Source organism: Berghia stephanieae, chromosome 3 (genome assembly GCF_034508935.2).
Source record: "Berghia stephanieae isolate SIO BIC M18660-M18661 chromosome 3, UCSD_Bste_1.3, whole genome shotgun sequence".
Classification (NCBI taxonomy): domain Eukaryota; kingdom Metazoa; phylum Mollusca; class Gastropoda; order Nudibranchia; family Aeolidiidae; genus Berghia; species Berghia stephanieae.
Window position 1 is genome coordinate 56,437,568 of NC_088362.1, and position 12,194 is coordinate 56,449,761.

Sequence of the window (12,194 nt, forward strand, 5' to 3'; positions counted from 1 at the left end):
GGCCTTGTGTCACTTTTGACATTTGGTGCCACCTGTCTAGGCTGACGTCCTAAAAATGCGAGTGTCACCAAAATTTATGCAACTGAGCACAGGTTTCAAAATTTGACATAAGACATGATGGAGATTATTTCATCCATCTACCCTGGAGCCACCCAGGAGTGCTTTTCATGGGTGCCAGCAGGAAGAAGTGCTGAAACCATCACCGTTTTTATACCATTATCAAATGATTACACAGCAAACATATTGACACAATGAGGAAATTAATTTGATTTTAAAACCAACTAAATTTTTACCGATGCTATTAGGTTATTTTACTCAAAACACTGAAACCGGAGGTATTTGACTTCGAGATACCGCGAAACCGGAATTCCGGCATGAACTGGAAAACTGGCACCCATGGTGCTTTTCATAGAAAAAGATTTGACACTGCAAAAACAGCAGAACATTTCAAAGAAAATCCCAAAATCCCTTAATTCCACGGATCGCAGAAGAGTATCATCACTGCTCAATTGTGTGGTGAGTGCTTCTCTCTTCTCTTTTCGTTATCAGGGATGCCCTTGGCTAAAATTTATAAAAGCCTGAAACTTTTTCTTGTAAAGACCAAATAATTATGAAAATACTTCATGCAACGCTTCACCATCAAATGATATCACCCTTAAATCATAGAAAAGGATACATATCCATCTTATTCCCCCTTAACTGTTCCCTTTAAACAAACAATATTCAAAAAAAAAAAAGTCAACTCGGCTATGTGGTCTTGTGGTATGACGCTCGCTTTCGGACCGGAAGGTCCTGGGTTCGAGCCTCGCTCGGTGCATAATTGACTCCTTGGAAAAGGCTCTTTACTCACAGTCTCACCTTACTCAGGTGTAAAACGAGTACCTGGCCATTTACAGCGTTGTCTCTATTGTCCGAAAAAATTGTAATATTGCCCGATAGGCGTCATGTCACGTCTTACATGTTAAGTGTTGCTGTTGGCTAGGGATGACTTGTAAAGAGCTTTGAGCATGTTTAGTGGATATTGCGCGATACATATATATATATATATATATATATATTTTTAAAAAAAAAGCTCAAAAAGCTCAACTCACCAATACCGACAAAGGTCAGCGGGAAGATTTCAAAAAGTCGGTTTTCAGGCTTTAGCCATAAAAAGAGCATCCCTGTGTCATGTAAAATAAATGAATATCATTCTTACCTAAAGGTGTAGGAGATGTAGTTGTGGAGGTATTCTGGGGAGCAGTCGTTGTGGTATTTTCAGGACCAGTTGTCGAACTTGAAGTGGTAGTTGCATCAGTAGTAGTAGTTGAAGATTTTGTAGTTGTTGTATTCCCAGTAGTCGATGTAGTTGGTTGGGTGGAAGTAGTTGCATTTGTGGAGGTGGAAGTTGTACTTGTGGTGGAGGTACTGGTTGTAGAATTGGTGGACGTTTCAGTAGTGGAGGTGGTGGTGGTCGTGTTTTGTGGTGGAGAGGTGGTAGAGGTAGTCTTGGAAGTCGTGGATGTGGTGGTGGAGGCAGTGGAATTTGATGTAGTGGTAGTAGGGGTGGTCTTAGTTGGAGTTGTTGCAGATGGTGTTGATGTAGTTGAAGTAGTAGTGACAGTCGTTTCTTTGCTGGTTATCTCAGCTCCTGTAATTAAAATCAAAAACTTAATTTTCTGGGGATCAAAAATGTTTTAAAATACTGGTAAAGAAAAGAAATGGTATCATACCACAATAGAGTACTGACAAGTGGGTTCACAAAGGCACAAGTCAGTGATTGGATAAATGCTTCAAATCATAGTTGTCGTGTTCTTTGCTAAAAGAAGGATTGGAATTCTCACTACCACCGAAGCTAGTTTTTTATCTTGCATTGTCCCACCTATTGATCACTTCTCGGGATGGAAGAGTATTGTAACAGAATCAAAGTGGCGGAACCAGGATTCGAACCCACAACGTCGATTCTGGTAAAACTTCCAGGGCAGACGACTAAACCATTCGACCATGAGACCCACTTCGAAGTCGATTGTGTATATGTAGTAACAACTGATTTAATGTTGGTTAATTTTATGGTTTTATAGATATTTTATTAACTTTCCTTATTTCTATGTGCATTCGGAAACATTCCATATTCTGGAATGTAGATAATTGTTTAAATTAAAAGAGCGGAGTTTCAAATATGCGTCTGGGGATAACGAATTTTCATTATCCCAGACAAGTGTCTGGGGATAATCACAGCGAAGAAGAAAACCAGGAACTGTAGTAAACTGTAACCAAATGAATGGCAATGACAGAGTGTCGTAATGAAATGAATTCCCTTTATTTTGATGATTAATTTTAATTTATCATAATTTCTGTAAATAAACACCCAAGATATATCCATTTAACCAAGCCATGGTTTTAGCCTGCGAATCACAAACGACGACTAGCAGTCAAGCAGGTCATGGGAGAACTGTGACACACAGATTTTTTTTAGCCCATCATTAGGTAGTCGCATCGCCCGGGCTGAGCCGCTGATCGAGCCCCGATATCGATGTTACGGCTCTGGAGTGAAAATTGTGTTAACCGGTGAACATAGTTTTACTTCCATTGCCGTGGAATCGCTTCCTGTGCACTAATTTCGTCACTTCCGGTCTCATTTTAAAGAGGAGAAGCCAGCGCATCAGGCGGCGTTTTCAGATTTTTAATCCGTTCATTCTTTGTTCAGATGCCAGCTGTTTGAAAATTTGGTAAGTTTTAACTTCATTTTAAATACATTTTTCATTATATTACCTATTTTTAATTAATGTTATATTATTCGCCAACCATTTTTCTCTATTTGTGTGAATTTTGGTGGTGATTGATGCTGGCGAAAGCGTCTTTTAGTGACTTTAAATACGATGCGTGTTCATGAAGTTGGCGACGGCCAACCAGGATTGCCTCTCGATGTATCCCCGAGTCTCCTGTGTACAGTGCAGTCTGTAAACTATCGACTGCTTTTGCTTTTGTGACTTGTATAAATAATTTCAAGCTGAATAATTGCTGTAAAAAGACTGAAAATAGTCCCATCCATAATTTTAGTTTTATTTTATGAATGAATGTTGAAACTGAAATGACTTTTTAACTGGGATGATACCGGACAACTAAAAATTATGTTCCACTGATATTATTTTTTATCTTTTATTTTTGTTTGTTCTGCAGGTTAAGTGTGTTGGTTTAATTTAATGTGGTTAATTTCAATACAAATAATACAGAATAGCATAATAGAGTCAATTCAAGTGAAAGTATATTTCATTCATTACTTTACTCTTTACCACAACAAAAATTATTATATAACTTTTAATTTTGTTGATTTAATCATAATCGAAGTACTTTTTTTGTTTTCAGAGTCAGACGTTCATTATGACACCACATTTTCATGTTTCATTTCCTGCCTTGTATTTTTAAATATGAAATTGAAATAACAATATGAATTTGATTGTCTGCCACTCCAACTCCCGTCGTCTGCCGCCTCGAACTCCAGTCGTCTGTCTTGTATTTTTAAATATGAGATTGAAATAACAACATGAATTTGATTGTCTGCCACCTCCAACTCCAGTCGTCTGCCTCCTCCAGCTCCAATAATCTGCCTTGTATTTTTAAATATGAAATTGAAATAACAACATGAATTTGATTGTCTGCCACCTCCAACTCCAGTCGTCTGCCGCCTCTAACTCCAGTCGTCTGTCTTGTATTTTTAAATATGAGATTGAAATAACAACATGAATTTGATTGTCTGCCTCCTCCAGCTCCAATAATCTGCCTTGTATTTTTAAATATGAAATTGAAATAACAACATGAATTTGATTGTCTGCCACCTCCAACTCCAGTCGTCTGTCTTGTATTTTTAAATATGAGATTGAAATAACAACATGAATTTGATTGTCTGTCACCTCCAACTCCAGTCGTCTGCCGTCTCGAACTCCAGTCGTCTGTCTTGTATTTCTAAATATGAGATTGAAATAACAACATGAATTTGATTGTCTGCCACCTCCAGCTCCTATAATCTGCTTTGTATTTTTGAATATATGAAATTGTAATAACAACATGAATTTGATTGTCTGCCACCTCCAACTCCCGTCGTCTGCCGCCTCCAGCTCCAATAAATCTGCCTTGTATTTTTAAATATGAGATTGAAATAACAACATGAATTTGATTGTCTGCCACCTCCAACTCCCGTCATCTGCCTCCTCAGCTCCAATAATCTGCCTTGTATTTTTAAATATGAAATTGAAATAACAACATGAATTTGATTGTCTGCCACCTCCAACTCCAGTCGTCTGCCGCCTCTAACTCCAGTTGTCTGTCTTGTATTTTTAAATATGAGATTGAAATAACAACATGAATTTGATTGTCTGCCTCCTCCAGCTCCAATATTCTGCCTTGTATTTTTAAATATGAAATTGAAATAACAACATGAATTTGATTGTCTGCCACCTCCAACTCCAGTCGTCTGCCGCCTCGAACTCCAGTCGTTTGCCGCCTCGAACTCCAGTCGTCTGTCTTGTATTTTGAAATATGAGATTGAAATAACAACATGAATTTGATTGTCTGCCACCTCCAACTCCGTCGTCTGCCGCTTCCAGCTCCAATAATCTGCCTTGTATTTTTAAATATGAAATTGAAATAACAACATGAATTTGATCATCTGCCGCCTCCAGCTCCAATAATCTATATTGTATTTTTAAATGTGAAATTGAAGTAACAACATGAATTCGATCGTCAGTCTCCCCCAACTACTTCTGTATCATTGCTTGGACTTCGATGTATTTATTCAGTATCATTACCTGGATATTGCCTGTGTCTACATTCCATGCAGCCAACAACCCATAGTGCCTAGATTTTGTTGTCTTCTGTCTTTTGCCACATCTCAGCCATCTTATGGATTTAAGCGAGTCAGTACGTGAGTACCCTTTAATTATCTGTTCTCTTAGTGATGTTGAATGCAAAGCAATTATCAAATTTTCTAAAGTTCATTTCAATTTTAATGTAGTTTAATAGTTAGTCATATGATACATCTCTTCGAGATGTTCAGTTTGATATATGACATGCCTATGTTGCAGAAAGTTTGCAAAGTGTCGGTATTTATCGGCTTATTGTTTGTTATTATGTAATATGTTACGTAATATTCAATTTTGCATTTTCAGGTTAAGTTTTCTCTACCACTCTTATGTAGTTCTTGTTTTTAATTTTGCATTTTTATCACTGACCATGTTTGCATATATAAAGCGGCAAGCTTGTTTCTCCCGAGTACTGTTGGTGCCCAAATGTCTTGTCCAAGGATGCAAAAACATTGGGCAGTACATTTGCAAGTTGCATTTACTGACTCTTGTTCAACTTTATTTCTAGCCCTGTTCATTGTTTTTTTGTTATTTTTCTTCTCTCCGAATACCAGTCATCTTTCGTCTGTTGCTCATTTGCCAATGCCAAATATTAAGTGCCTTCCCCAAGGACACAACTTTAGTGTCTAAATTCATACGTTTACGCTCCTTTCCTCTTGTTTTAACAATTTTTGTGTTCAAAATTAATCATAGCCATAGTATTGTAAGCATGCTCTGGAAGAAGACCACCCTCAAATCTGTTTTTAAAGTTATTATCCATTCCTCGCGCCTTTTTTTTCATTTTCTAGGATTATGTAATTGCATGACGTTGCATAATATTGCATAATAATCATTTAATTTTTTAAAAAATTGCTTCGTCTTTCCTTTGCGATCATTTTGATATATGGTTTTATATGTATTCCAACCCAAATAACCGTGATTTTCCATTTCCCCGCTTTTCGGTTGCTCTCTGGTCACAGTTTTAGTTTCTTTTTTCCTCTTAAATTATATTAAGTATTTTGGTCCACTTTTGCGGACTAATAATCCCGTAACTTTGGTTCTAATTGTCACATTGTCATAATTTTGGTACCATTGAAACGTGTATTTCTTGCAGAATAGCATGAGACTATTTTGAAAACAATTGCTGCAATCTCAAATTTTCATGCAACTACCTACATCATCTAAGTCTAAGTTCCTTCAATTCAACTTAAATCAGACAAAATGACGGAAGGAAGGTCAACCTCTTGCGGTCACTTGATATCCAGATCATTATAAAAACCGTTTAATATTTTAAAAATAAATTGGTAAAAGAATCATAACAAAGGACACTCACCGACATGCACGGCAATGGCACAGAAAACGCTGATCAAGCTTATCGTCACCACAGTGGTTGAGAACAAGTTGCGACCCATGATGATTGTTAACCGTTTTTAATTATACAAACAATAAATTACAAATGATGGAGTTAATTGCAATATCAATCAAAGACACAATGATTCTTAACCAATTGAATTCAATTTAATACGTTGACAATTATTGCAGGGCCGACAAAGAATACAGTTAACGTTATTCCTTTTCGAGAACGAAATCTTTGGACTCGGCCTAAAAATCAGTGAGTGACGTCGGTGGGGGCCGTGAAGGGTTGCCAGATTATTTTTCAACAAAATGCCAGGGGAAGACTCAAAAAATGCCAAAACACTCAAAAAAATGCCAAAGTCTGTTGACTCCCACCCCCACTAAGAAAACTACTCACTTTTGATAGACAATTTACTATCATATCCTGGTGGCTTGCGTGTTTTCTTTTCTTTTTTTTTTTTTTTTTTTTTTTTTTTTTTTTTTTTGAATTATACTAAATTTCCTGTTGGGGTAATTTTTTTTTATTAAGAAAAGGTGTCATTTGAAGTATAATATACAAGAAAAGAAATGCCAAATGAAAATGCCAAATGCCAAATGATTTTTCTAATGCCAAACGGTTTTCAAAAATGCCAGATTTTTGGAATCTGGCATTTAAAATGCCAAACTGGCAACCCGGGGGCCGTGACGATGACAAGAAGTCAGGTGCTTAGTCTAAATCTAACTTTTTTTCACAGAAGAGCTTAGTTTGTAAATGTTCCGTAGATAAAAATATTCGAACAGGAAGACTGTCCGACCGAGACAGAAATAAAAAGACGGGAAAGCTTCTGGAGTGGCAATAGTTCCATAGTTTAAATAGCAGACGATGCGTAGACCAATGTCAGGCCGGATCAAGTCGAAAAAATCATTTTGCTCATAATGTTTATTTGTAATAATATAACCTAAATTTCATTTCGTTCTTCAGTTGGGTGATTATTTCTTAACAAATTCTCTCTAACATACAAGTTTATACAATTGATGTGGTGTGTATTTTACTTAAATACATAACATCGGTACTCAATTTATGATTAGCGACTTGACATTGAAGGCTCACATACGGAAATAGCCCCTAAGTTTCATGTCTCAATATCAATAAATGAAGTGAAAAGGAAAGTGCCAGAAGACAATAGAGAATAAAAATTTCGCGGCGGCGATGGGGTTTCGAACCCGCGACCTTAGGATATGGATAGCTCATACGGTAGAACCACGCTCTCCCCCGCCAGGCGGAGTTGTCGTACCAGTAAGGTCGCGGGTTCTCTATTGTCTTCTGGCACTTTCCTACTTCCTCATTTCTTGTTGTTATCAACATAAGTGCCTGCTCCACTCACTTTTCTGAATTAAAAATGTCTTAATATCATCATTTTAGTCTCGGATCCAGTTGACGTAACTTATTTGCAGGTCTGATAACCCAAATAGTTATGGGCTCGTTACTCTCAAACCAACGCAAATTATTCTCCATTACACCAATGTTATGCCGGCCCATTATTACGCTTGGTTATCAGACCTACAAATATGTGCACTAGGTTCCAGCTCGAACCCAGGACCTTCCGATCCGAAAGCGAGTGTCATACCACTAGACCACATAGCTGCAAAAACTTTTTTTTCTTTAAAAGGAAAAAGGGAAGACTCATAGGTACGCCATGTCCTTCTTTTGGACATTAAAAAAACCGTTCTAAAGATGTAAAATAATATCAATACCACACAACTTGTAAAATATATATCCTCTTCAACACTGTCTATCGCATCATAAATTGTAAAGAAAACATAACTATTAGAACGACTAAAGGAGTCCTTCAGAGACATGAGGCCCATGGAGTCGAAGTATATCCCGGTTTCTACAGCGTGAAAAAAAAAACACAAAAGCAATTGCTTGCTACATTTTTGCTAGTCTATCGCAAAGTACTTTCCGCCATCTCTAACAGACCAAGTTACCCATTCACTGCTAGGGGGATAGGGAGAGTCTCAAAACCATTTAATTTCGACTTCACACGGGAAGAAACTCGGTCCCTCTGTGTGTGAAGCTAGTGCTCTACCAACTGATCTATCGGGACCCCCAAAACGACAAAAGAGTAAGGGAGAAAAAAAAAAAAAACAACCCAAAAAAACCCACTCGGCTGATGCTTTAAATGTGACCCATCTCCTAGAATCGGTATTGTGTTCGCTTGCATTTTATGCTAAAAATAGAATTTATAATATGCTACTACTATTGCTGCTGGCTCAAGTTTTTTAAACATATCATGTTTAAAAAAAAAACTTGAGCCAGCAGCAATAGTAGTAGTAGTAGTAGTAGTAGTAGTAGTAGTAGTAGTAGTAGTAGTAGTAGTAGTAGTAGTAGTAGTAGTAGTAGTAGTAGTAGTTGTTGTTGTTGTTGTAATAATAATCGTAATAGTGGTGGTAGTAGTAGTAGTAGTAGTAGTAGTAGTAGTAGTAGTAGTAGTAGTAGTAGTAGTAGTAGTAGTAGTAGTAGTAGTAGTAGTAGCAGTAGTGGTAGTAGTAGTAATAGTAGTAGTAGTAGTTGCTGTTGTTGTTGTTGTTGTTGTTTTTGTTGTTGCAAGAAGAAGATGATGATGATGATGATGATGAGGAGGAGGAGGAGGAGGAGGAGGTGGTGGTGGTGGAAGAGGAGGAGGAGGAGGAAGAGGAGGAGGAGGAGGAGGAGGAGGAGGAGGAGGAGGAGGAGGAGGAGGAGGAGGAGGAGCATAGTGAATGCAAATTAAGGAGCTGTGTAAATATATGTTCATTTATTTCTTAAGATAATATATTACATTTTTAACTCGGTCAAAATCATGTAATACACTCCACACAATGATAATACTACGCAGTTTAACACGAAATTATCATCTCTCTAGTTGTTGATACTCAAGCCTCTACTCGGTCCGAGCTTATCGTACGATACAAAAATCAATTGATTTAGCCTAGAAAATCGACTGTATGATCGGAGGTCTATACTAATATCCATAGTTATGACGATAATATTGACATATGATCGGTATTACTCATTATTATAATAGAGAGTAAATAATGATGTCGGTGGTTCGAAAACAGATCAATATTTATAAGAAGGCTTAAGGGTCGTGGCACACCGCCCTCTCTGTTCATGTCATCTTACCTGAGGGACAAATAAATAAATATATAGATAAATAGATTTATAAATTAATTAATTAATAGATTAATAGATGACTAAATAAATAAAACCATTGAGTTTGGGTAAGTTTTACAATTATTATAATTCAGGCCCTAAAGTTTGGCATTCTCTCCATAAAACTTTAAGAGAGGCACCAAACATCATTATATTTAAATCTTGATTAATCATCATCTATTTTATGAGAAATATCTTGCATAAAGACTTTTATTGTACTACTTGGTTTTATTATATGTGTCAATTGACAATAATACGCTTGTTATTAAATTATTGTTACAAATGTATGATTTAATTTAATAATGCCACTGTAAAGCGCGTAAAGCACGACATAGTCATTGGTATGCGCGGTAGAAATGTTATCTATCATTATTATTATCATCATCATCATCATCATCATTATTATTATTATTATTATTATTATTATTATTATTATTATTATTATTATTATTATTATTATTATTATTATTATTATTATTATTATTATTATTATTATTATTATTATTATTATTATTATTTATGTTAAAATAAAGTTCAGTAGTCTTCTGCAAAGATGGAAACCAGAGAGTAGCTCCGTCCGACTATTTGGGGACTACGCCCGACAAGGATCCGTCTTTAAGAAGAAGGACACGATCCTCGTGACTAGTTCTGATTAGAGACATTATAATGTGATAGAATAAATATTCATAATAGCCCTGCAATCCCTGCGTATGAGCTATTGTGTACAAGGATAGTAATACATATTTTTGTTTGATAATATTCGATTGCAATAAACCATTTTTGTAAAGGATAATAATGCTTTTAGTCATTAGAGTTAGTTGTCATATTACAGCTATGAGATACAACCTATTGGAACAGAACAAGGATCAATAAATAAAGTAACTAGTTATGAATTAAACTCCATTTGTGAACCATCTCCTCTAATGTGGAGTGATTTAGATGTTTGAAATTTACTTTATTATCAAACATTATTATGTAATTTGGGCAAGATTGGTGTTAAATTGAGCTGTAGTTGTGGGGGTGTTTGATTTTGTTTGTTTGTTGTTGTTGGGTGTTTTATTATTTAGAATTTATTTATTTTTTTATTATTTTTTTTTTTGGGGGGGGGGGGGAATAATAGCTAAAGTAGTCATTTAGAGTCATTAGGCTGATGGAACCGGAGTTTATCCCGGTTTCTGTGGCGTGAAACAGACAAATAGCAATTTTGTTTGCTAGCCTTTTGATAGGACGACCAGAGAGATACATAGACAAACCTTGAACCTTTCTGTCCTAAGGCGAGATTCACATCACAAGACTATATATGAAAGAATTAACCCAGGCAACATCTTCAGCAGCGCTTCGCCACAAAATGATCAATAGTTGAAAAGTTGGTATATTTTGTTTTTTTTTTGTTTTTTTTTCTCAAGGAAGACTTGGGATGTCGAAAGCTGAACACGGACTTCCCTGCCTGGCATAGATGGAACGAAATTGACATCACTCAACTCTTTGTTTTTAGAGAGACATTTTGATGATTAGTTCTCGCTAAATTCTATCAATCAGACTATGAACGTTCAAGATCACACACAGTTTTGAGCGTTGGTTCGTTACATCCGGCTGGCAGATGTTGTGAGTATTTTATCTAAACGCATATCATCATTGCATCATCTGTTCCCTGAAGGTCTCCAGTCATTGCGCCATACATTTGCACAATCTTAGGATTATTTACTTGAAGGAAATAGTGACATTAAGTTATTAGAAGCTGTCGACTTTAAAATGAATGAACAAAAAATGAATATTATAACAGCTTCGAAAAAAAAGAACAAAATATCAAGCACGGAACGTATCGGACTCAAAACTCTTCTTCGGCCAATAACAAAAACTATAAAATCATTATTGCACCGCTTAAAATCCAGAAAATATGGAAATGCATTGTGACAAAATAAAGTCATTTCCAACGAATAATAAAACTGTTATAATTAATTATTTTCCCCGTATTAAAACTATGGATAAATTCCAGCCCTATGAACCAGTATTATTTTTATTTTTTTTTTAATGTTTTTTTTTTTTAAAATTTTTTTTTGGGGGGGGGGGGGGGGGGTTGGGGGGGGGGGGTTGGGTTTTTGTGTGTGTGTTTTTTTAAAAGACATTTTAAAAAATGGACTATCCAACTATTTTTGTGATAGAAAAGAAGCGATTGATTTTGAAAATTAGATTTTTATGCAATTACAATGTACCCTTTTTCAAAATTTCTATAGTACTTATCATGTAATTCTAATCCTTTCATAAAATTGATTAATTGTGATCTTTCCACCACGGAGCTGAAACACTCCGTCGTATGTAAATCAAGGGAATTAATCGTAGAAAATAAGATCTAAACTATAATAAACCTAATTATCTACCTTTACCTGAGATTGGCGTCCGACACAAGCAAGGCTTTCAAGCTGAAAAACTGAGGGAAGAATTTTATCAGAAGACAGAATGAAATAATATAGATACACCAAATGCTGGTTATCTTTGTCAAGTAACCAGTAGATTTTTGACCAATCAAAACATGGAATTAATTTGTTACAGACGCAGCTACCCATTCACTGCTTGGTGGACAACGGGGTCAGAAAAAAATCTCAACAGCACACGGGATTGATCTAGGCCCCATTGCGCGGGAAGATGGTGCTCTACCACCTTAGCTATCGGAACCCCCCCCCCCCCCCCAATCCGTTCCCCCCCCCCCCTCCATTCGTCCCCCCTCCCCCGTTTTCTCACAAATGACACATCGTCTCAAAACGGTATTGTGTAGGGACGATCTAGTAACTAGACATTGAATTTGTAAACCAAAATTATATGAATAAAAAATAAAGATCTGACCAAGT

At 36.3% G+C, this 12,194-nt stretch overlaps 1 protein-coding gene across 1 annotated transcript in view; it reads right to left on the minus strand.

Annotated features, from left to right (window-relative positions):
* Window positions 1-6,476, minus strand: part of LOC144968051 (uncharacterized) — a 20,827-nt gene extending 14,351 nt beyond the window's left edge. The window contains exons 1-2 of the mRNA XM_078906018.1: window positions 6,151-6,476; window positions 1,199-1,630 (exon numbers count right to left, since the gene is read on the minus strand). Of these exons, the coding sequence (XP_078762144.1) occupies window positions 1,199-1,630; window positions 6,151-6,229 (511 nt within the window). The 5' untranslated portion in view covers window positions 6,230-6,476. The remainder of the gene's footprint in view (window positions 1-1,198; window positions 1,631-6,150) is intronic.
* Between the last annotated feature and the right edge of the window lie 5,718 nt (window positions 6,477-12,194).